Source organism: Camellia sinensis, chromosome 4 (assembly GCF_055761805.1).
Source record: "Camellia sinensis isolate YWXY chromosome 4, ASM5576180v1, whole genome shotgun sequence".
Lineage (NCBI taxonomy): Eukaryota > Viridiplantae > Streptophyta > Magnoliopsida > Ericales > Theaceae > Camellia > Camellia sinensis.
This window is the reverse complement of record NC_138964.1, coordinates 179,021,813-179,047,749: the sequence shown is the minus strand read 5'-3', so window position 1 is coordinate 179,047,749 and position 25,937 is coordinate 179,021,813. Positions and strand designations below refer to the sequence as shown.

At 41.1% G+C, this 25,937-nt stretch overlaps 1 protein-coding gene across 1 annotated transcript; it reads left to right on the top strand.

Annotated features, from left to right (window-relative positions):
* Positions 1-6,021: 6,021 nt before the first annotated feature.
* Positions 6,022-7,595, top strand: LOC145824266 (uncharacterized). Its single transcript, XM_082923888.1, has 2 exons — positions 6,022-6,183; positions 6,717-7,595. The coding sequence occupies exons 1-2, from the start codon at positions 6,022-6,024 to the stop codon at positions 7,593-7,595; spliced, it is 1,041 nt and encodes a 346-aa protein (XP_082780014.1).
* The last annotated feature ends 18,342 nt before the right edge of the window (positions 7,596-25,937 follow it).

The following is a 25,937-nucleotide window of genomic DNA, read 5'->3' as shown; positions in this document are numbered from 1 at the left end:
GTTAAAAGCGCGAAGAGAAAGGGTTTTTAAACCTTTCTGTCTAAAAAGATGCCCAATCAGCCTAAAGGGGTAAAAAAGACCCGAGATAATTACTTGATTGTTTTTGGACCCATATGGGTTTAAGTCTTTGACTTAAAATTCAAAGGGGTCCTGAAAGCGCAACGTGAAAAGTTTCTCTCGAGAGTGGTTGCTTGGGAGGGAAACATGTTTCAAATACCCAGTTTGGCTTTGAAAATAGGTCTTTGGCTTTGAAGTCAGTTTCTTCTCAAAGTCTCTAAAATAATTTTGGCTTCGAAGTCAGTTGTCAAACACCCAGCTGGGTCCTGAGAGTAGGTAATTGACTTCAAAGCACACTTTATGCCATAAAATTCAAGAATGTTTGGATTTGATTTGCTTCGAAGTGGTTGGAAACGTACTCTTAGGTTTTCTATAAAAGATAAAATCCTTCGAAGGGAGCTTTGAAGTATTTTGCAGCTGAAATGTGATTTTTATTTGATGTTTTAGACTTCAAAGTAAGTAAATACTACAAATCTAGTATTAAGTCAAGTAAAGGATCAAAACCCAAAGAGACTTACCTGAACATGAAAAATTCCTTTTTGGATTTTCTGTCAAAAATAACCCTTTTTTTTTTTAAGAAACCTTGTTACTTTTAAATGTAGTTTCATACTTCGAAGCACTTAAAAGTAACTTTGATGCAAAATTAGTTAATTCAAAGCTATTAGTTACATAGATTATGTTAACCATGCGATTGAAATAAGACAAAAATTATCATATGTATTTCATACTTTGGAGATATTCAAACCAGGCTTCAAAGCAAAATTGGTTAATTCGAAGCTGTTATTTTTGTATGAACAAAGTGAGGAATAAGGTCACAAGCATGTAATTGGAATATAAAACCAGATCATACAAAAGAGGGAAAGAAAACCCTAGTTTTATTGATATCTAAATAATTACATTAGAAAGGCCAACTTGGCTACAAATTCAGGCCAAGTTTGGCAAGTTGCCAAAAAGTCAAAAAGCCAAAAAGTTACTCAAAAAGTTAAAAAGTTATCACTATTCACCAAAAGTAAAAAATTATGGGTGCACAACTCTCAATCCTAATTTTCCCCTACACACTAATTTATACAATTTTTTAATACACATTTTTCCATAAAAAATTAAAAAGTTAACCCACACAATCATATTTTTTTCCTCAACTTTTTAATCCAAAAAGTCAAAAAGTACACTTATTTACGACATCCCAAAGAACCCTCAATTTCATAATAGTAGGGAATAGAAAAAGTAACAAGTTCATTAAATTTAACCCAGCAGTGTTCTATGAACTTGTGTTTTTTCTTTATTATATCCTTCACTCTATTTAACTCAGTTTGTTGTAGTTGATAGGCTGTTATTTTGTGAAAAAACTGTTCGACGTTCACCTCGAACTCTATCTCTTTTAGGCTTTGCTCTATCTCCTCAATGTCCAAATCCTCCCAGTTTGCTGAGTCCTTGTTCTGGAAGGCATCATATTCTTCAAAAAGGTTCTTTGCTTCATACTGAGTCTGAATTCGATTGGTTGTGGCTCCATCCAAAGAGTCATTGATAACCGGAGAATTTTTATACCAATGGAGAAGAAGAGGGAGTTGGTCCAAAAAGGCTTGGAGTTCTGTTTGGGCTATGGGGTTGAGGACATGACTTCGAGTCATAATGTCACAAGCCCATTGAAAGTTCTTGAGAGGAATCTCATCTCCAAGAACGTTGAAGGGCAGGTGAGAAAAGACAATGAACAAAAGCTAGGTTTTGTATCGCTCAAATACAGTTGGAGGAACTAGATGTTGGTACGGCGAGAAATGTCGACCCTCGAAAAGGGTGAGCTTCAATTCCTGCATCCAGTAAGGGTTCTGAGGAAGGGGGTCCATCCCAAAAGAAGGAGAGAATTGAGGGTTATTAACACATTCGAGCCAGTCAGAAGAGCTAAACTTAGCCTTTTTGGCCAAAAATGAGGGACTGAATCCCAATGCTTCAGTGGGATGAGGAGTTTGCTATACTATCCTCATTGGCATGGAGAAAGTATACCATGCCAGAAGCAAGTTATCCTCTAAACGGCGATTGTGGTTAATGGGTATGTAGAGGTATACCACCGAACTTCAAGAGGAAGGAGGAACCAAAAGGGGATCATCGAATTCAACAAATCTGTGATGAATCCGTTCCTTTATTTGAGGTTGAGCTTGTGGTGACCAAGTACCCCAGCCAGTACTTCTGAAGGAAGCAATTTCAGAAGCAGCTTTGTCACACGAAGAGAGTTTTGGAGCAGATGAAGAACTTCCAAGGTCCATTTGTGCAAATGCTTAATCCAGAGGTTCGTATAGGGAAAAAGCATCCATGACTTGTATAAATGGAGGTAGATAAGTGTGGCTAATAAGTGCATTGAATTTCTTTCAAGGTTTGTAATCGTTTCCCAAAGCCTCATCGTATATTCGATCAATGTAAGAGAGAGTATGATTGGCCATTGGAGATGTACCAGTCCGTTCGTGTCACACAGATAATGAAAAGGCTTTTCGTTTACACAAATAGTAGAAGTTCAAAGCATGAGTATTGAATGAAGTTCGTTGCTTCATTGTTCAAAGAACAGTTACACTTCCAGAGCAAGCAAAGTCCATACACGTCTTGGGACGTGGGTAAAGTGCGCTAAGTCCACTAATATCACCAAGTAATGGGTATATTAGTGCGGGAGGTAATGTTGGCTGTATATTTTGTAAAAGCCAATCCCAGCTCGACACGTGGCACGAAAAGGGCAATGTGGGGATTTAAGGTAAGTCTCCAATCAAAGATAGATACGTGGCAACTCATATTGGTAGTAGTGGATCTGCGTAGCATTGGAACAATTGAAAGGCACAAGGTGACGTGTCTTAATGGTTACTTATAATTTAAATTCAAATCCAAGAGGGAAGCCTAACTGCAATAATGGCGTAGTGGGGTCAATATGGAGCGAACATGACCAGCAATTGTGGGAATATATTTCGACGATTGAAGGCCCACTTAAATGGTTACCATAAAAAAATATAAATAGAATAGAAGGTCGCAGAATGAAAGCCCCAGACTCAGATTCAAAAACCAGTTTAATTGTTTCATATTTCTTTCTAGTTTTATATTTCAGCATTTCAATTCCTGTACTGCATTTCATTTCTTAGGAGTAGTCTCAAATAATCGTTGTTGTAAACCTTTTCAAGGCTGGGTCATTTCATTGTAAGTGCTTATTTACTCAATGAAATTTAGTTTCTGAATTGTTCGATACTTGTTATTTCTTATAAATTGCTTCTAAAAGAAGCCACTAGTAAAAGTCCTCGTCATTGAGGCTGAAAGAATTTCAACACAATCGTCTGATAATTGGTTAGCAATTAAAATTCTGTAAGAACTGATTGATCCTTGCTGGCACACTCTAAATTACATTATTAACCTTCGAAAGTCAAAAAAGTTAACATATAGAGATGATTATAATATCAAAATTGTTCATCTAGGCATTAAAGAAATAAAAAATAAAAAATTATTTTGATAATATAACTTTATTTTATTTTATGTATATTAGAGAGAAATTATTAAATTTTCTCCTTAGCCAAATAAGGAAAGGAATCAAAATCTTTTTATTTTATTTTATTTTCTCTCATAACTTAACAAATCATTCTTTTTTTTCATTTTTCTCTTATATATCTAAACATAGTGGTAGTTTTGTTAGCTGAAGACATTAGTGTATCCTAAACAATCCCTTACTAAGAGCATCTCTAATAGTTTGTTATAAGACCTGCCATTGCTATAATTTGGCAGTTAGAGATGAAAAGTGATGTTCCAATAGTGTCATATGGCAATTGTCAAATCTAGGAAATGTCAAAGCCTGTGCCAAATTTGACGCAAACTTTAACAGCTGCCATCTGTGCCAACTCAGCCAAAACCTCCCTCCCTCCGTCCATCCATTTTTTGTTCATATTACAGACGATTTTAACAACAACAATGCTATGCACACAGAGAACCAAGCAGAACTAAATACAAGACGATCGGCCAAACGATTGCCTGAACAACTGGAAGACTCTACAAAGTTGATTGAGATTTATCAAAATGGCTTTTGACTATTGGCGCATCATTGCTATAATTTGGCAATTTGTTATTATTCATCGCCAAATTATAACAATAGTAATGCTTTTATAGCATTTGCCATTGAAGATACTCTAAGTGTCCTATTCAATAGCTGTTGAATAATTTTTTAGATAAATTTACATTGGTCTCTCTTGAAATTTGAAAAAAAAATACAATACGCTTTACAATTTTTACAAAATGACATTAGGCTCCCATAAAATTATAATTCATATAACACACTCTTTTTTTTCATCAATAATACTCTAGTTATATGGACAAAAATATTATAATATTATCATTTATTTTACATTAAAAATTTTATTTTTCATTGTTTATCTTGTGCCCTCATACTATCTGTATTAGTTTCGATTCATTTAACTCTATCAAAAAGACAGTCCGTGCCATAGGGTTGTGAGAGGGAGATTTGCGCCGGACAAATACGGCCGAGCTACAGTTACGCGAGTTATAATGGACCTTGCGAGAACCGGACTATGTCCTACCGAACTAAATCGAAGCGGTTCCCCGGCCCATCACGCCGGGCCGAGCTAGATTTGTTGAACGGAGCGTGGAGTCATGCATATGCCCGACCGAGCTGTGATTCTGCTAGGTATTCGGTTAGATCCGCAGTGGTGCGTCTGGACCGAGCCAAGCATAGCCCGGAATGAATTTAGACTGGGACAAAGGCCAGCATGTCTCATGCCCGGTCAGTTCGGATGGACCGACTTCTTACAGTTCGGTCGTCCCGGTCATGGTGGTGTTTCTTTCCAAGGGATAGGTCGGTCAAGGTATCCCGGCTGAGTGTGCCACCTGAACCAATGATGTGATGGAGGGAAAATCCACTCCTGGCACGCGTCAATACCGTTTGGCAATTCCACACATGCTGTTTGGGGGTTTTGGCCTTTACACGCGTAAGGTGAATAGAGGGGAGCATTGCCATCTATCTAGGGAAGAACAGCAGAGGTAGTGCATCTACAATCCCTGAGGCTGCATGGCCAGCCTAGAAAAGGAGAAAGGGGGGACGTTGGAGGCAAGTAATCTGAGTAATATTCTCTCTCTCTCTCTAAAAAGTGCTCTCTTCTTCTTCATCAAGTGGTCTGACTTGATTGTCGGAGTGTTTATCCGACAACACACCGCCGGGCAGCTCACCGTCTTTCTGTTTTCAGGCCAAGAGACGTTACGTGGAGCTTGAATTCAAGGAGTACGGAGAACAAAGGATATTTCACCCCTGTACAATTGGCGTCGTCTGTGGGAAAATACTTTTAACAGACAAACCTTGCTCTTCAAGCTTTTTCAACCGTTTCCATGGCTAACAACGATGAAACTCCACTGTCCGTCGTCGATGGTGTCACGCCAGAGTCTATTCGACGGAGAAAAGGCCCTCCTGCTATTCCAACCATGGCAGGCTTGGAGACCTCTTCGAGAGGTGCGCGAGACAAATGCGCAAGGAGCATTGATCGTTTGAAGAGTCCAGAGGGCCATCGACGGCGGGGGGAGTCACATGCACAACGCCTGGAGCACAAACTCAAGGACCAGGATGTCCTCATTCGCAAGACGGCGGCTGAAATGGAGGCGCTGAAGCACCAGATCAAGGGGAAGGGTGTTGCTGGAGAGGGCAACCATTGTGAGCGCACCCTGTCTCCTCGTTCTGGCAGTCGCCGCCAAGAAAAGATGTCCTCCCTCTCTATCACCAGAAGTTATGGGGTCGGGGACTCCGATCCGCAGGTGGACAAATCTCACACTCGCGACAGCACCTACCGTCCCTCACGTCCATCGTCGACGTCGCGATACTCTTTTTCTGCCGGCTCCAGAGACTTGAGGGATGTGTTAAAGGAAATGGCTCACCGTAAGGAGACCTAGAGATTGCCGGCATTGCAGAGGCTAGGCTCCCAAATCCGTTGTAGTGAGGAAGTGGCGATGCCAGCACCCAGAGTGGTGGCCCCAGCGCTTGTGGACAAAGAGCTAGCAAGACTTATAGCTGCGCCGCTGTCCTCAGAAATCGAGAGTACACCACTCCCTGTCGGATTCCACCAGCCTAAGTTCACGTTGTACGACGGCAAGACGGATCCGTACATGCACGTGAGTCATTACCGGCAAGTAATGGCTGGACACCGGTGCAATGACGCCTTAATGTGCCTCATATTCCCAGCAAGCCTAGGAGAACTGGGCTTGAAATGGTACGAAAGGCTTCCGAAGTGGCGCATCGAGGGATGACAGCAACTAGCGAAGGCCTTCGTCACCAGATTCAAAACCAACTCTCGAACACCAAAGGAGGTCAACCATCTCCTAGGCGTTAAGATGGAATCTGGAGGTTCTTTGAAGGCATACAATGCCAGGTACTGGGAAACTTACAACGAGATCCTCGACTGCCCCACCAATCTGGCGATCACCCAATACAAGCGGGGTCTCCCAGTCAGAATAAGCTGCGAGATTCGCTTACAATGCACCAGCCCACTACCATGGAATCTTTGATCCAGCAGATCAACAAACACATCCGAGTAGAGGACGATGTCGCCACTGCGACCGAGACGGAGAGTCCGGTCCCAGCAGACAGAAGAGTGGCGGGGAAGGTTCACTTGGTAGGGTAAGAGGACAACCGCCCAAACGACCAGTCAAAAGATCAACGTCGTGGCTCAAACCGCGATGATAGAAACAAAGGTCGCAGAAACAACCGAGCTTGCGCTCCTCGTGATGAAGAGGAAGATGCCAAGAGAAAGTTAAAAGCGCGAACTAGTATCACCACAGTCTTTAAAATCCCTATTTACCGCATCCTGAGTGAAATCCGAGGTGAACCCTACGTCCGTTGGCTGGCCAAGTTGGGAAACACGCAGAGAGGCTTCAACTCGAGGTATCACTACACCTTCCATGAAGAACGAGGGCACCGAACGAAGAACTGTGTGCCGCTCAAACAACATTTGGAGGAGTTGGTGGTGGCAGGGCATTTGAACCAGTACATAGATGGCGATATGAAAGCCGCTCCCCAAGGACAGGGCGAGCCAAACGGCCTCGCCGTCCTGGACGCAGCGCCGCAGGGCATGATCAATGTCATCCATGGCATCATTGAGTCGGCAAGAGTCTGTGAGCGAAGAGGGGTGATCAAGAAAGCTGAGCACATGAGAGAGGTGTTCTCCATTCAGCCCGCCGTGAAGAAAGGAAAGACCGAGGAAAAAGACGTCCTGACCTTTTCCAGCAAAGACTTGGAAAGGATCCAAGGGCCTCATAATGAAGCCCTAGTGGTGACCCTCCGCGTCAAAGACTTCGACATCAAAAGAATTCTGGTTGACCAGGGGAGTTCGGTCGAGATCATGTATTATGACGCATTCAAACAGATGAAGTTGGAGGACAAGGACTTAGCCTCCACAACGTCTCCATTGGTTGGCTTTAATTCTCAACCAAAATGGCCGATCAGAAAGATCATATTGTCGGTCAAAGCGGGATCAGTTACGAAGCAAGTGGAGTTTTGGGTGCTCAAAGTCCCATCTACAACTTAATTTTGGGTAGGGGTTGGTTGCATGCCATGCACGCGGTAGCATCGACCTACCATCAAGTCTTGCGCTTCCCGGCACCAACCGGACAGATAGAAGAGGTTTGGGGAGACCAGGTGATGGCAAAATAGTGCTTCGTTGCAGTAAATGGCAGCAGAGCTGCCAAAGGCTTTGTGCAGATGATAGACGGCCTAGAGGGAAAAGAAGTCTTGGAAGACGTAGGAAGAAAGGCCGAGGAGAAATCGGTAGAGGACTTGGTGAAGGTGCATGTAGACGAGAATGACCCGAACAAGTTCTTTCTTTTGGGGTCATCCTTGTCCAACGCCGAGCGACTTGAGTACGTTGACTTTTTGATTTCCATTATAGAGGCCTTCACATGGACGCCTTACGATATGCCTGGCGTTGATCCTAGCTTCATTTGCCACCAGTTAAACGTCTTTCCAAATGCACGACCGGTCATCCAGAAGACACGACGCTCGGCCTTGCACCACGCCGAGATAGTGGCGAAAGAGGTCAAGAACTTGTTGGAAGCGGGGGCAATAGAAGAAGTGCAATATCCTAGGTGGATATCTAACACGGTGGTGGTGCCGAAAAAGAACGGCAAATGGCGGGTGTGCATTGATTAGAAGACGGTCAACTGTGCGTGCCCGAAGGATAGCTTCCCCCTCTTAAGAATCGACCAGCTGGTGAACCTGACCGCTGGCCATTAGAGGTTTAGCTTTTTGGATGCATATCGTGGCTTCCACCAGATAGCCATGTATGGACCAAACTGAGAGATCACTTCATTCACTACTCCAAGAGGCCTGTATTGTTACAAAGTCATGCCGTTCGAACTGAAAAATGCCGGGGCAACTTTTCAGAGAATGGTAACCAAGATGTTCGCTCCCCTTCTAGGCCGCACTATGGAAGCTTATATCGATGATATGGTGGTAAAGAGCAAGGAAAAGTCTCAGCACCTTGCTGACCTGGTAGAGATGTTCGCCATACTTAAACGGCACAAGCTGCGTTTGAATGCCTCCAAGTGCCCCTTCGGAGTCGGTACCGGAAAATTTCTAGGTTTTTTGGTCACAAACCGAGGAATTGAGGCCAACCCTTCCCAGATTAGGGCGATACAAGAACTGGAACGTCCAAACTCCACGAAGGACGTGCAACATCTTGCCGAAATGGCAGCCGCGCTGAACCGATTTATCAGCCGGTTTTCAAATCGTTGCAGGCCTTTCTTCAAAACTTTGAAGACCAAGTTCTTCTGGGATGACAAATGCGACCGTGCATTAGCCGACCTAAAGGTGTACCTTTCCTCAGCCCTAATCCTCGTCACACCGAAGCCTAGTGAATAGTTGTATCTCTACTTAGCAGTCTCTCAGCACGCAGTGAGCACCGTCCACGTCCGTGCTGAAGGTATCCAACACCTCCCCATCTTTTACGTAAGCAAAACCCTGCTCTCGGCTGAATCCAGGTACCTGCCGCTAGAGAAATTAGCCCTGGCCTTGATGATGGCTTCTAGAAAACTGGCATACTATTTTCATGCCCACACAATATTTGTGCTGACTGAGTTTCCACTTAAGGTGCTCTTTGAAAAGGCAGACTTTACCGGGAGAATTTTGAAATGGACCGTAGAATTGGGGCAATACGACATCAAGTTCCAGCCACACACCACAATCAAGGCTCAAGCTCTTGCCAACTTTGTGGCGGACTTTGCCCCTGGAATGCATCCTGTTTGCCCGGTTGATTTAGCTAGCGCAAATTTGGCGCAGCCCACGGTTTAGGCAACGGGGACAAATGGTGGATCACAAATGGAAGCCGAAATGGAAAAGCTTGATAACTTATTGAAATATAAGCCTAACCGAGATATGGAAAGAGACCAGAATGAACCGACCGGTACCTTGGAGTTGAGGAGCTCCCAAAACCCATCTGACTGCTGGAAGTTGTTTATTGGCGAGATGTGGAAGCTCTTCATCGACGGGGCCTCCAATAAACATGACGCCGGGCTGGGTATCGTGCTGACTTCCTTGGATGGGCTGGTTATCGAGCAAGCAATTACACTCGGCTTCTCGGCGTCCAACAATGAGGCGGAATATAAGGCCTTACTTGCTGGATTGAAAAGTGCATTAAGAATGAAAGTGTCGGCCCTTATGGTATTTAGCGACTCCAAGCTGGTGGTCAATCAGGTCTCTGGGGAGTATGAAGCCAGGGATAAAAGAATGGCCAAATATCAGGTGCTGGTACGCGCAAAAATCAAAAAGTTTGCCACAATAAGAGTGGAACAAATCAACCGCGAAGAAAACAACACAGTGGACGAACTGGTCGGCCTTGCATCCACGCAAACAACTTTCCCTAATCCTTTGATAATAGAATTCCTACCTCAGCCAAGCATTGAGGAACCAGAAGTGTCCGAAGTACTCTGCGCTGACTTGGGACCATCCTGGATGGACCCAGTCGTTGCCTTCCTGAAGGATGGAATTTTGCCCACGGAAAAGAAGGAGGCCAATAAGGTTAGGACCAAATCAGAGCGGTTTTGGCTCTCTCCATTAGGCGCTTTGTACAAGAAGTCTTTCACTGGCCCATACTTGAAATGCGTTCACCTAAGCAAGGTTGAAGTTTTCCTTTTCGAGATTCATGAGGGCATCTGTGTAAGCCATATCAAGGGCAGGTCTTTGGCTTTCCAAGCAATTTCTCAAGGCTATTGGTGGCCGTGTATGCAGGTGGACGCGTAGAAATACGTTCGAAGGTGTGAAAAATATCAAAAATTTGCTCACCAAATCCACCAACCGGCCAGAGAGTTGCTCTCCCTTACGAGTCCTTGGCCCTTCGTGCTTTGGGAATTGGATATAGTGGGACCACTCCCGACAGCTCCGAGCAACCACAAGTTTTTCATCACTGCTATTGACTACTTCACTAAGTGGTTGAGGCCGAGCCGTTGGCAACCATAAAGGAAAAAGATGTGAAGAAGTTCGTTTGGCAAAATGTCATCACTCGCTTTAGCATACCGAAGGCCCTCATTTCGGATAATGGCACTCAGTTCGATGGGAAACTATTTCGCGAATTTTGCGAGGAGTTAAAGATTAAGTTCTACTACTCAACACCGGCCTACCCTTAGTCAAATGGTCAAGCAAAAGCCTCAAACAAGACCATCCTGGACGGACTGAAGAAGCGGCTAGAGAAAGCCAAAGGGAAGTGAGCTGAAGAACTCCCCAATGTGCTCTGAGCATACCGCACCACGCCTAGACGTTTAACCAGGGAAACACCATTTACCTTGGCCTATGGCATTGAGGTTGTCATCCCACTAGAAATCGACATGCCAACCATCTGGTCTGAAAGTTTTCAGCCAGACTTGAACAATGAAGCAGTGGCTTTGGAACTTGACCTAGCCGAAGAAAGGAAGGAACGGGTGCTAATCCACATTGCAATCTACCAGCAAGAACTCTCCAGGAAATACAACAAGGTCATGCATCCAAGGCTCTTCAAGATTAGAGACTGGGTCTTGAGAAAGGTGATGGGCAACACGGTGATCTCTGGCGAAGGCAAACTAGGTGCAAATTGAGAAGGGCCATATAAGGTAACTGGCCTTGCTGGCAAAGGGCCATACCATCTGGAAGACTTAGATGGTAAAGCTGTCCCCAGACTATGGAATACAGCTAATCTTAAGATTTTTTACTTTTGAAATGTAATCATTTTTGTTCCTTCGCCTGTTGAACCTTAGCCTTTTGGCATTTGATGTAAATCGTTGACATGTAATGAAAGATAGCCCCACTTTTTTCTTATTTTATGCGTTTTTATGCAAAGACGTTACAAAGGTATTGAGCTACTATGAAAATACCAGGGGCAGGAAGACAATGACAGCTTGAATTAGGCCGAGCTGGAATAGCTCACCCGAACAAACAGTTGGTGTTTTGCTCAACTTGTCCTAGGGCCGAGCTGACATTGCCCGCCCGTTTAGAAAGTTGGTGTTCTGCCTAACTTGCATAAAGGCCGAGGTGATTTTGCTCGCCCGATTGAAATGTTGGCGTTCTGCCCAACTCGTATAAGGGCCGAGCTGATTTTGCTCGCCCAATTGAAATGTTGGCATCCTGCCCAACTCGCACAAGGGTCGAGCTAATTTTGCTTGCCCAATTGAAATGTTGGCATTCTGCCCAACTCGTATAAGGGTTAAGTTGATTTTTGCTCGTCCAAATGAAATGTTGGCATTCTGCCCAACTCGCATAAGGGCCGAGCTGATTTTTACTCGCCCAAATGAAATGTTGGCGTCTAGCCCAACTTGTATAAAGGCTGAGCTGATTTCGCTTAACCAAGTGAAATGATGGCGTTTTGACCAAAATGCACCAGGGCCGAGCTAATTTAGGTCGTCCGTACCATCCAACTTTAAGTTGCTCGCTCGCTTGGCTTACATTGTGCCCCTATTTAAGTTGTTGATATTGTATTCGACAAACATTCCAAACCAAAGAAGGTTTGCTCATTATGACTGAGACAATAACAATCGTACAGAAATAGATACATGGCGGGCAAAAAGTTGAAGTTTCCATTGACTGAGAAAGTTGGATTATAGAAGGGGGGCGTAGCCCGGTTACATTCAAAAAAAAAAAAAAGAGACGAAAAGACTTGGAAAATTAGTCTAAATCAACAGTAGAAGCTTTCTCGGCCAGTCCCACCTCGGCCTCATCTGTTAGAGCATCAAACGCCGCGACAACCTCTTGCTCGATCTCTCGATCTTTAGCCCCCTCCTCAGAAGCTTCAGTAAGATTTTGCTCGGCCGAATGCACGGTGTTAGTTTCTGCCTCAGCTGCCTGCTTAGCCTTTTCAATTAGCCTCTTCTGCACGGCGCTAGCAGAAGCTTGCATATAGGCCGGGATGAAGGCAGCAGGCGGATTTTGAAACACCTCAGCGTCCTGACCAAGGCCAAGTTTTTCTACGGCGGTCTTTCAACTACACTGGAAAAAGATGTCCTTGGTCCCCTGGACCTGCCGTTTATATGCTCTCTCACCCTCAGCATAACCGCAATCTCCAGCCTCGTCGACCTGCTTGTCCAGCTTGGCTTTGTGGGCGTTGCGGAGTTTACGCAGCTCGGCGATGTAGCGAGCCTTGGTCACCTGAAGGGCACTTTACCTCTCCTCATCTGCCTGGGCCAACCGTTCAGAGAGCTTGTTGCGCTCGAGTGCGGCTTCTTCTTGCGCGGTCTTTAGTTTCGACAGCTCGGCTGTCTTGGCCTTGTTGTCAGCGATAGCTTCCCGCAGACTTTTTCGCACAGTGATCATTCGTTCGTGGGCCAAGTAATTCTTCTGCGCAGCCTGCAAAGAAAACGAAAATGTCAGGACGGCAAAACCGAGTAACGACTTGACGACAGAAGAGATTGCTAACTTACCAAAACTATCGACTTTGCTGCTGAACGGAGGGCCTTCAAGTCGGATAGCTCGTCATGCTTCTTCATGTCGGCAGAGAGGAGCAACCCCTTGGTCATGTTAAAACCGAGTGAGTAGTCCTTGTCTGCATAGACCGAATCGACCATAAAGACTGCCCGGCCCTTGTATGTCACCTCAGGCGACCAGACTAGGTGGGCACTGGAACGAGCGGATGGCTCGATACTCGGTTGTTCAGTCTGGCCCCCTAAGTCGGCTGAAGCATCCTCGGTGGATTCCTCGTCTGCCAAATGTTGTTCGACGGGTTTCTTCTTGGCCTTTTCTTTGATCGGCCTGTGGCTTTCTCGCTGGCGAGGGCCAGCACAACCCCTTTCTCCTGCTCGGCAGGATGTTCCGAAGTGCCCCCTGCTGCCTCTGGCGCTGAGGGTCGCTCGGTTCGCCTGTCATCATCGACTTTATAGCCTAGATTTTGGCCATTTTTTGTTCGGCTGTCAAGGGTACGAGTTTGATCGGTGGAAGGCTGGGATCTGGTTCTGGAGAAGGTGCACGCAGGAAGTCGGTCACCCTGCTCTTGCGCGGCGCTGTGTAGCGGTAGCTCGGTTCAAAGTCGAGCAGCTTGGGTGATTCTCGCTCCTCGGCCGGATGATGCAACGCAACCCTTATGGCCTCCTGGTTTGTGCGGGAGTAATCCTCTGCCAAGAGTTTATTGTCTGCAACATGAAGGCAACTGTTAGATCGGCAGTAAAAAGAGCAACTTCAGAAAAAATGTGATGCTGAGATACTCACTAGCATTTCCAAAGTCTTTTCTTATGTACCAGCCCGGTATGGGTGCTTCGGTGCCCTCATAATTACTAGACACCCACAAAAAATCGTTGTCGTTGGTCTCTTTGTCCGGGTTACCCTCGATGAGTTTTGTTCGGCCTTTCCTGACCTTGAGATACTAGTAAAACCCACCTTTTATAGACCGAGTATTCTATTTAGCTCGACCACACCGTTTATTATTTTGTATTGGAGACTTGGGTCGGGCACAGCCTAGTCTGCCTTAAAAACTCGCAGATCAGCGGTTGGATCGGGAAGCGCAGGCCTCCTTCTACAATGGACACCATCGTGAAGGGGCATTTCTCCAGCTCGCCCCAGAGAGTGTCTCCTTTCTTGGCGAGCTCCAAGTGGACATCATCTGGAATATTGTACTCTCTACGGAACTCAGCCAGTGCCCCGGGAGAATTCACCATGAACCAGTACTTCCCCATATATCTCGGTTTTATTTAGTTGTGTGATTTAGGTCGTATCTCGGTGAAAATTTGTTGAGTGTTTGCTCGGACTTTGAGCTTCACCGGTGGTAACGCTGAACGGGCCTGGTCGGTCCTAGTTTGTTCTGCATTATTAAGAAATAAGTCCAAGGATTAGCGCGACATAAATTGCACGGCTTCTATGTGGATGTTCCTAGCTCGGTAAAAGTTTTATGGGACGTTTGATCGGTCCGACCCCTACCTTAGCTCAACTATCTGGCCGATTTGGCCTTCCTAGTTCGGTTCTGGCTTTCATCTCGGTCGAGGCCTAAAGAAGAAACCACAAACCAGTTTTTGCTCAGTTGAACCCCTATCTATGGATCTGAATATTGGCTTCTCCTTGGTCTTACCCAAGGCTCATTTTGTTCATCCCAAATATGAGATTCATGTATTGAAGCTAAGGGAAACCAGGGGCTCGAAGGCCCCATCCGCTTATTTAATTTCAGTTTTCCCTAGTGTGTACCAGTTTTATGCCAAAATGGGGGGGATTGGTAGAGTACTAACAGTCCCAAATAAGAAACTTTAAGAACGCAACTGGAACGAGCAGATGGCTCGATGCTTGGTTGTTCAGTCTGGCCCCCTAAGTCGGCTGAAGCATCCTCGATGGATTCCTCGTCTGCCAAATGTTGTTCGGCGGGGTTTCTTCTCGGTCTTTTCTTTGACCGGCCTACAGGTTTCTCGCTGGCAAGGGCCAACACAGCCCCTTTCTCCTGTATGGCAGGATATTCTGAAGTGCCCCTGCTGCCTCTGGCGGTTGAGAGTCGCTCGGTTCGCCCGTGATCATCGACTTTATAGCCCGGATTTTGGCTATTTCTTGTTCGGCTGTTAAGGGTACTAGGTTGATCGATAGAAGGTTGGGATCTGGTTCTGGAGAAGGTGCATACAGGAAGTCGGTCACCCTGTTCTTGCGCAGCGCTGTGTAGCGGTAGCTCAGTTCAAAGCCGAACAACTTGGGTGATTCTCGCTCCTCGGTCGGATGACGCAACGCAACCCTTATGGCCTCCTGGTTTGCGCGGGAGTAATCCTCTGCCAAGAGTTCATTGTCTGCAACATGAAGGAAACTGTTAGACCGGCAGTAAAAAGAGCAACTTCAGAAAAAATGTGATGCCGAGAAACTCACCAGCACTGCCAAAGTCTTTTCTTATGTACCAGCCCGGTATGGGTGCTTCGGTGTCCTCATAATTACCGGACACCCACAAAAAATCGTCGTCATTGGTCTCTCTGTCTGGGTTACCCTCGATGAGTTTTGCTCGGCCTTTCCTGACCTTGAGATACCAGCAAAACCCACTTTTATTTTTACTAAGTGTATATTGGTGAAATATCTCGGCGAGGCCGAGATTCAGACCGAGTATTCTATTTAGCTCGACCACACCGTTTATTATTCTGCATTGGAGACTTGGGTCGGGCACAGCCTAGTCTACCTTAAAAACTCGCAGATCAGCGGTTGGATCGAGAAGTGCAGGCCTCCTTCTACAATGGACACCACCATGAAGGGGCATTTGTCCAGCTCGCCCCAAGGAGTGTCTCATTTCTTGGCGAGCTCCAAGTGGACATTATCTGGAATATTGTACTCTCTACGGAACTCGATCAGTGCCCCGGGAGAATTCACCATGTACCGGTACTTCCCCATTTATCCCAGTTTTATTTAGTTGTGTGATTTAGGTCGTATCTCGGTGAAAATTTGGTGAGTGTTTGCTCAGACTTTGAGCTTCACCAGTGGTAACACTAAATGGGCCTGGTCAGTCCTAGTTTGTTTTGCATTATTAAGAAATAAGTCCAAGGATTAGCATGGCATAAATTGCACAGCTTCTATGTCGATGTTCCTAGCTTAGTAAAAGTTTTCTGGGGCGTTTGACCGGTCCGACCCCTACCTTGGCTCAACTATCTGGCCGATTTGACATTCCTAGTTCGGTTATGGCTTTTAGCTCGGTCAAGGCCTAAAGAAGAGACCACAAACTAGTTTTTGCTTGGCTGAACCCCTATCTATGGATCTAAATGTTGGTTTCTCCTCGGTCTTACCCAGGGCTCATTTTGTTCATCCCAAATATGAGGTTCATGTATTGAAGCTAAGGGAAACCAGGGGCTCGAAGGCCCCATCCGCTTCTTTAATTTCAGTTTTCCCTAGTGTGTACCAGTTTTAGGCCAAAAGAGGGGGACTGGTAGAGTACCAACAGTCCCAAATAAGGAACTTAAAGAGCGCAAATGGAAAATACGAAGTAGGGGCAGAAAAACTAACTGATATTGGATGCCAAGCAGAGATCAGTCGATCACGAGCTTGTTTGCAGCTTCTGAAAGAACGGAGATGGTCGAAAATGAGATGAACAGCAGCAATGGCGGCGGTGACAGAAGCTTGACGATTCGAAGGCTAGGGTTTGGCTCTAGGGGGAAGGTGAACAGTAGGGGCATGGGGGACCCCTCACATATGTATAAAAAGAGTGGGAAACCTAAAGGGCGGCAGATGTTTGAATTTTGCGTGTGACAAAGACAATTGTGGGTCTGCACGGAACCAATGGCGTGAGGTCACATAGCATTGAAAAGACGGTCTGTTAGTACGGCCGAATGATTATTGATGAGACTAATGGCGCAATTCAGAAGACCGGCCAAATTGGATAGCTCGGTCATGGCGGTAATCTCAATCACGCTCAGCTCGGATGGGATTAAGAGGCAATTGAGAGGGAGATTTGCGTCGGACAAATACGGCCGAGCTACAGTTACTCGAGTTATAACGGACCATGCGAGAACTAGACTATGTCCTACCGAACTAAATCGGAGCGGTTTCCCGGCCCGTTACGCCGGGCCGAGCTAGATTTGTTGACCGGAGCGTGGAGTCATGTATGTGCCCGACCAAGCTGTGATTCAGCTAGGTATTTGGTTAGATCCGCAGTGGTGCGTCTGGACCGAGCCAAGCACAGCCTGGAATGAATTTAGACTGAGACGAAAGCTGGCACGTCTCACGCCCGGTCAGTTCGGATGGACTGACTCCTTACAGTTCGGCCTTCTCGGTCATAGTGGTGTTTCTTTCCAAGGGATAGGTCGGTCGAGGTATCCTAGTTGAGTGTGTCACCTGGACCAATGATGTAATAGAGGGAAAATTCACTCCTGGCACGCGTCAATACCATTTGGCAGTTCCCCACATGCTGTTTGGGGGTTTTGGCCTTTACATGCGTAAGGTGAGTAGAGGGGAGCACTGCCATCTGTCCAGGGAAGGACAACAGAGGTAGTGCGCCCACAATTCTTGAGACTGCATGGCCAGCCTAGAAAAGGATGAAGGGGGGACGTTGGAGGCAAGTAATCTGAGCAATTCTCTCTCTCTCTCTAAAAAGTGCTCTATTCTTTTTCCTCAAGTGGTCTGACTTGATCGTCGGAGGGTCTATCCGGCAACACACCGTCGGGCAACACACCGTCGGGCAGCTCACCGTCTTTCTGTTTTCAGGCCAGGCGACGTTACGTGGAGCTTGAATTCAAGGAGTACGGAGAACATAAGATATTTCATCCCCGTACAGGTTGTTTTAGAAAGTTGGTTAAAAGCTGACTTTTTGACTTTTTTTAATTTTTTTTATTTATTTTTAAGATGTGTAAAAAAGTTGAGTGGTAATATGACTCAAAATAAATTAAAAGCCAAAAAATAACTTTTAACTTTGTTCTCAAACGAGACCTTAATGTCAAAATCATAAAATTTATTGAATTTTACCAAATTTCAAGAAATATCAATTAATTTATCATAATTTCATTTACCATTCATTCATCAAACTGTCACTCAATAAACAAATCATCTAAAAATTTAAATATAATATAAAGTACACAATTCAAAAGTTTTTGCCACTTTTATTTTCTTTATTTATTTATATTTTCTGTAGTATCCATAAAATTGATGGCTTTCTTTGGCGAGTTTCTTAAAAAAAAAAAAAAAAAAATTAGTTAGTGAAAATATGTAAAAAAATTTAAAAACGCTTCCATTTTGTTTAGTTTTATAATCATAATTTGAGTATGAAGTTATATTTTGAAAGACAAGTTTTTGAAAAGAAAAAACTTATTTGATTATGAGTTTTAGAAAGAGTTTTGAGTTATATTTTAAATTTTTTTTGACTTTTGAGTTGTATTTTTGTATGATTATTTTTTTTTTATGGTTAAAAATAATTTTTAAAAGTTTTGAAATATATATTTTTTGTATTTATTGTTTATAAAATTAATTTTCAGAAAATAAAATTTTAAAACTCTACCACTCACAGTAAAAGAAAGAGACTGGACCGTCTCCCATCCATAATCAGATTGGATAGTCCAGTCCAGCCCAACGGGCTCACTTTTGAGTCACATTTCAATAATTTGAACCATTCATATTTTAGGATTTGTCGAGTACATTATTCCTGTAAAAAATCAAATCAACCGAATAACGAAAACCACGTGTTCGAAACAATTTTGTATGAACCATTTATTTTATTGCCGTTTATTTTCTTCATACAAAATTGATCAAAACACATATGATTTTTATTATCCGACCGACTTGATGTTTTACAATAATGATATACTCGACAAATTTTAAAATGTAAATAATTTAAATTATTAAAACGTTGCCTAAAAATAATCTCCTATTAAGGCACATATTTAAAGATTGTTTGGAATGATTTACATAAGTATATTTTTTTAACTTTTTACGAAAAGATATACAGAAAAGTATGAAAGGTGATGCGATTCAAATAAATATATTTATCTAAATAAGCACACTTAATTAAATCATATCACCTCTTCTACTTTTCTATATATCTTTTTATAAAAAATTAAAAAATACACTTATTAAATCATCCTAAATAATCTTTATATATGTGCCTTAAGAGGAGATATACATGGACAATATTTGATGTGTGGAAATGTAAACTCCCCGTCGGGTAATTCTATTTCCACCTCACAAATTCTCTTAGTATACACCATTTACTTAGTAGACACCAAACACAATTTTGACTTTCTTATTTTTGCTCAATGCACACCATCAATTTTCAAGAATTCCAAAAATATCCTCATCTTCCTCAACCCAACCTATCCCAACTCTAACCCTAACCCTAACCCTAATCCTAACATCTCCCTACTGCCGGCGTCGCCCCTGTGAACCCTTTTTTGCCGCCGTCTCTCTCCAGTTGAGGTTATCCCCCTCCCCATCTTCCATTTCCAGCTCCTTCGCAATTCCTTACTCCACAAATCCTCTATTGCAGCCGCCCATAACCCTTACCCCTATCGCTTTTCCTTTCTCCTCTGTTTCCATCCCTAGCTTTTCTTTTCTTTTTTTCCTCTTCAAACCCTAGATTTGGAAACCTAAATCAATCTTTATCTCTCTTTCTCTTTCTCTCGAATCGAAAGGTTGAGGAGTTGGGTTGCGATGTGGAGTAGATCTGGAGGATGGGTCGCGATGGAAGGTTATAGCATTAGCTGCGGAGTGAGTTACAGTGGTGGCTGGGGGGGCGATGCAGGAACTGAAGAAGAAGAAAAAAAAAAAGAAGAGAAGGAGATAGTAGTACTCGCAGAGTAGTGGGTTGTCGGGAATGATCACTAAAGTGACGAAGGTGACGGTTGAGCGATGGGTTGGAACGGAGACGACAACGGCAGCGGTGTGACGGGGTTGGGAAGGTGACGACGGCGATGGTCTGGTTCACCAGCGGCTGGAGAGGAAAGAGGTGGTTGGTGTGTAGTAGATTTAGGGTTTTGTCCTAAATGGTAATTTACTTAAGGATAAAATTGTGATTCTGAAAAAATTCATTAAGTGTGTGGAGTAAGGAAACTTGGTGTGTGAAAATAGAATTTCCCCTTCCTGTCACTCTTGTAATGGATGTGATGCATGACGAATTACTAAAATACTTCTCAATTCAAATCTTCTCAAAAGATTCTCTGTTTTTTTTTTTTTTTTTTGGTTAGACAAAGCAATTAAAGAGATTTTTTGCACAATTAAATTAATGCAATAAGCGCATCTCTAACTTTTTTTTTTCTCATTAAATTTGAGTTCAAAATTTATCTGATATTGAATGTTTTAATGGGTAATTTGTAATTTTTTTTATCAAAATACCGATCGATCGAAAGGACGACTGAAGAGGTATTCGGCTGTTCGACCAGTTTGTGTAAATTTACCAACACCTTTATGGCAATTTTGTAAGGAAGAAGTTGTTCGGGAGAATGTCAGGGAAGTAGTCCACTCTAACGGTCACTTACAAATTTGATGAAATGATGAAGCTCTCTTAATTTGATAAAAAAAAGTAACTCTCCCTCTATTTGATATTAGTTTGATAAAAGGGTTGAAACTCACATTTTAAGCATTTTTCATCACATTTGAATTTGATGAAACGTTTGACACGCTCTAATGTAACACAAAAAACTATCCACCCGGTCTAGAGATCATCTCTCGAGTCTCAAACAAGAACAAAAAGTCATTTGCGGGCAAACCAATAATCACACAAGAAATTAATTAAATTATGCTTATAATTATAATTAAATAAACATTTGGGATCTCAAGATAAATTAAATAAATTATTTGAGCTTATATTATAATAATTTAAAAGGTTTAAAATTTATCTAATCATTACAATTATACAAATCACACGTGCATATATATACTAGAAATTGTGACATAAGTACATATCATTTTCTTTTAGTGTAACGAAATTGTGAAATGTATGATTAAATTTAAAATCTAAAAATTAAACAATTTAATAAATTTGAAAACGCCACCGGAGGAGAGATTTGAAAAAAAAAAAACTCTAGATTTAAGATATAACTGCGCATGTAACTACTGTTGGAATATTTTGGAAAAAGACAAAAATTGGGATATCAATGCCAACTCCTGCCTTACACTTATCAGTATAGATATTTGAAAAATGTGGTTTGAGAAAATAAATCTACTTAATATAGAAGTAGAAGAACTGCAAAAAAAAAAGAACAAAGAGGGGACAATAAATGTGCAAAAATGTGGTTTGAGAATTAATTAAAAAATTAATCTATTGTTTTAAAATAATTTGTTTGATACTTTTGTAGTTTTATTTTCTTTTTTTTTTTCCGGCATTTCAACGTAAGCTAATTTGAACTTTTTTAACAATAAATGGATTTAGCAAATGAGTTATGACATTTTTTAAAATAAACAATTTTAGTTAATAAATTGATTTTTTAACTTTTTTGCCATAACCAAATGAAATTTAATCAAATTTAATCATTTGAATCATTTATTGGTAGATTTTTATACGGAGACAGAAATTAAATTAATTTGACATATAATATTATCTTAGAAAAATATGACAAGTATTGTTTATATATCTTAAAAATAATAATTATGTCATGTAATTATACTTGTGTATCTCTCCAACTTAAATAAATAAATAAATAAATAATCTGTCCCAGCCTTGTAGCCCTCCAACTTAAATAAATAAATGGTAAATTATATTGACACCTTTGAAATTTAAGTTTAGGAAAATGACTTGGACCCCCACAAGGGGCACCCCCTTGACCCCCTCTCTCTTTGATTGGCTAATTTTTTTTTTTTTTCCTTTTCCTCTCCTCTAATCACCAGCCGCCACGTGTATGTGGGGAGATAGTGAGAGTGATGATTGGAGAGGATCTCAACCACTTTCCTTAATGCTGTGTTTGGTTGGGGTTTTTGGGGTGGGATTTAGAAAAGGAATGAGAAATGTAATCCTATTTATGTTTGGTTATAATAAAAAATATATGGGAAAAGAAAGGGGGTGAGAAATAAATAAAGAAATAGGAGACCTTTTAGGACATCAATTCTATTTTATAACCAACACAACCAAACATAGTTGGGATTTGGAATTCTATTAATTCTTTTTCCTTTTCCTTTCATTTCCATTTCCCTTTCCATTTCTCTTCCCAAATCCCCCAACCAAACACAGCCTAAGTTTAATACAAATTTTCATTCTGAAGTAGTAGAAATTACATTCTTCTTCCAAATGTTCATAATTCCATTTTAGAATTTGTCTCCTTAAACTTGACGTTAAAATCAATTAACGTTTTATGCTGACATCATCACTTGATTTTTTTTTAAATGTCAAATTTACCCTCTTTAATTCTCCTAAACACAGTGTCGCTAACCTGATCATCTACCTCAAACTCAACTATGATCAAATCCTTGCCTTAATTCCCTTCACCATAACTATCAATTATTCATCTTGTTGTGTTTCAGTGATAATGATGTTTGCCCCCACCATCCATACGAAGACTACAAACTTGCGTTTTACTTATTATTGCTATATATTTATTATATTACACAGTATATTTAATTTTACCCATTACTGATATCTATCATCTATATCTATATCTATATACTATTATAAAGTGAACACCTTTATTATGGTGTCTTGAAGCATTTGTTTCTTATGCTGCCACGTGTCTACCTTTTTTATTTGAAATAAAAAAAAAAATTAAATAAATGAAATGAGGAGATTTAAACCTTAGATTTATGTCAAAGGAATAAGACTCTTACCACTTTACTAGCACACAATATATGATAAATGTTTTTTTCTTTTTTATTTAAATTACACACACATCGCGTGTAACAACCACTAATATATATATATATATAACTTAATTACATCTTCTTTATCTCCCTCTTCGATCAATTGAGTCACATTTTGGACTCTACCACTCACCAAACAACTCAATCGCCCAGAAGCACCAACATTTACCCATAAAAATGTTGAGGTGGATAAAATGATATTAGAGGTGAGCATGGTTCGGATTGATTCGAATTGGAATAAAATCAGGATCAATTCATTATTTACGGTTCTTAAAAAATTAGAATCAATTCAATTCGTTTAAATCATGGAACCAATCTATTTAAACACGGATTTGATCAGTTTAGGATCACGGATTTACATAATTAAATAACAAAAAAAATATAGAACATTTTAATTTCATAAAGACATAAACATAGTATCATATTAGGTCCGCAATACCAACGTGTATTTCTATAATAGTGACATACTGTTTTAAAATTCAAACAATTATAAGAAAATTAGTTCCACATAAGTATTAAAACCATTACAAATTAAAATTAAAAACCAACAAATAAAAGTAATAAAAGAAGATGCTATGCGGGTTTAGGCTTTATATAGAATAAGAGAAGATAGTACGCGGGAGGGTGTATAGTATAAATATAGATTTTTTGCATACGGTGTGACTCGGTTCCAATCCAAAACTGTTGGGTTCAATCTGGAACCAATCCGTGTATTACAGATTTTTAATTTTTCAATCCAGAATCGAACCACGGATTTAAAAAAACAATTTAAACTTACCGAATTGAATTGAACCAGACCGGATTACGAATTTTATGCATTACTTATTGAGTCCTAGAAAATGGTGGTCCATTTGCCCAAAATTTACCTAGAAAAATTGTAGAAATTTTGATAAATTTAGCAAGCCTTCTTATGTATATATAGAAGCACCATGTAGGTTTATTGTGCACGTTATACTAGATTTGTTTTTTCTTGTGATGAATTTGTACAATTTTGGTCTCGATGTTTTAGAATTCTGCAATGGTAGTTTCTAGGGCAAAGATGGAGGCAACTAGGGAAGAGTGAGAGAATTTGGCCTTTCTTTTTTGTGTGTAGTGTTGCAAGGTAACTTGGTAATTTTATTTTATCTGTTAATTTTAATAATAGACAAATGCTATCAAAGAGTGTAGTTGTAATTTTCAAAACATGGAGGGGTATCTATATTAAACCTAAATATCAAGAGTGACAATGTAATTTACTCCATAAATATAAATAAATAAATAAATAAAGGGGAACTTACCAATAAGTCCTATGTATAAAGTTCAAAGCCCATCTAATTCCAAAACAAAATACTTGTACTAATTAGTCTTATATATTTTTAATTGTTATAAAAAAATCATATTTTTTTTTTATAAAAATTTACAGATGCTGTTACATCTCACTATCGTCGGACTTTCGTTAGACGGTCACTGGAGGCTCACCGAAATGTTCAACATCATCGGCAAGTTGTCGAAGTATCACTGGAAAGTCGGCGGAGTATTGTCGAGAAGTTGCCGGAAGTTCGCCGGATTGTTATGAACACTAATAGAAGTCATTAGAATGTCCAGAACGTTCGCTGGACGTTAACAACATCATTGGAGACTCATCAAAATATCCGGAATATTGCAAAAAAAATAAAAATAAATAGAGAAATTAGAGCCAAAAAAATAGCAAAATGTGCTAAATATTGATAAACTAAAAGGGAAAAAATTGTAACGACAAAAAACAGTAACAATGGGAAAAACATATATTATTTTTCAATTTTTGTAAGGTTTAAGCAAATAATCTTCAATATTAATCAAACTGAAAAACAAGTTTTGGAATAGTAAAATGTTACAGTTTCAAAGCAAAAATCTATTAAGTATTTATACTTATTAATCAAACTGAAAAACATGTTATGAAACTACAAATTTTACAGTTCCAAAGAATATTATGAAATTGTAAAATTTTACAGTTCTAAAGAATGTTATGAAATTGTAAAATTTTGCATTTTAAACCATGATTCATTTTAGCACCAAAAAAATTGAAACTGCAAAATTTTACAGTTTTCACCGCCTGTAACTAATACTAAAAAACAACTTATTCATAATTTAAAAATTTTCTCCATTAAAACAGAAAATAGACTTGTGTAACAGAGAAAATGTAGAAAAATTGAGAAATCAAGGAAAAGAATAGATATAGAAAGAATATTGTACTCCGACAACTATTTTTGGTTTAGATCTAGTCGGATTTCATGTAGATCTACTCATCATATTTAAGTAGATCTACTCATCTTCTTCACGCGTCGGTGAGAATAAAGTCACGAGTTGATGTCAATGGTTGGTGCTTGCCGGTAAACCTCAATCAATGGTGGTCATCGGTTACCGGTGGCTATATATTAGAAAGAGAAAGAGAATAAGAAATGTGTAATCACTGGTCGTCGTCCATGATAAAGAAAATGAGAGGAAATCGTAGAAAAAAAAATAGAGAGGAAAACGTAAAGAATAAGGCAAAAAACAGAGAGAGAGAGAGAGAGAGAGAGAGAGGAAAAGTAGGACTTTTGGGTCTATTCAAAAAGTTATTAGATTAAATAGTGTACACATAATTCAAATAGGACTTATGGCTAATTTTCCCATAAAGGAATCACCCGACCCAACCTTGTAGGCTTATGTAGGCTGTTACTGATATCCAACAGTATTAATGTTTATCTTTAACTTGGTTATATGTCACGACCCAAACCCGGCCCTATGGGTTTAGCACCGTAACCGGCCAGTAATCTGAGATTACCAAAGGCCTGCAGAACAATAGAACAGTAAAACAGAGTACAGGGCCTGGCGGAAGCCAAAACAGTAAATAAACAATGTCCAATGAGCTGTGACAATCTGTATGCAAAAAGACTTTCCAACCATATTTACATTCAGTGGAAAGGTATACACAACATATATACAATCAATCAGAATAGGGACTCTATCCCTTACATGACAGTACAGTAAACATTCAGTCTATACAATCCATTCGGTTATTACAAAACAGTAAGACAGTACAGAAGGGGGAATTGTAAAACACCCCTAAGCCTTAACACGATAGGCTCGGAGCCTCGCAGTGAGGCACATAGGCTGGCTTGACAAAACTGGAGTAACCCTGACGCTCCTAGCCGCGGTCTGGTGCCTGAACACCTACATATATATATAAGCAGTGAGCTAAAGCCCA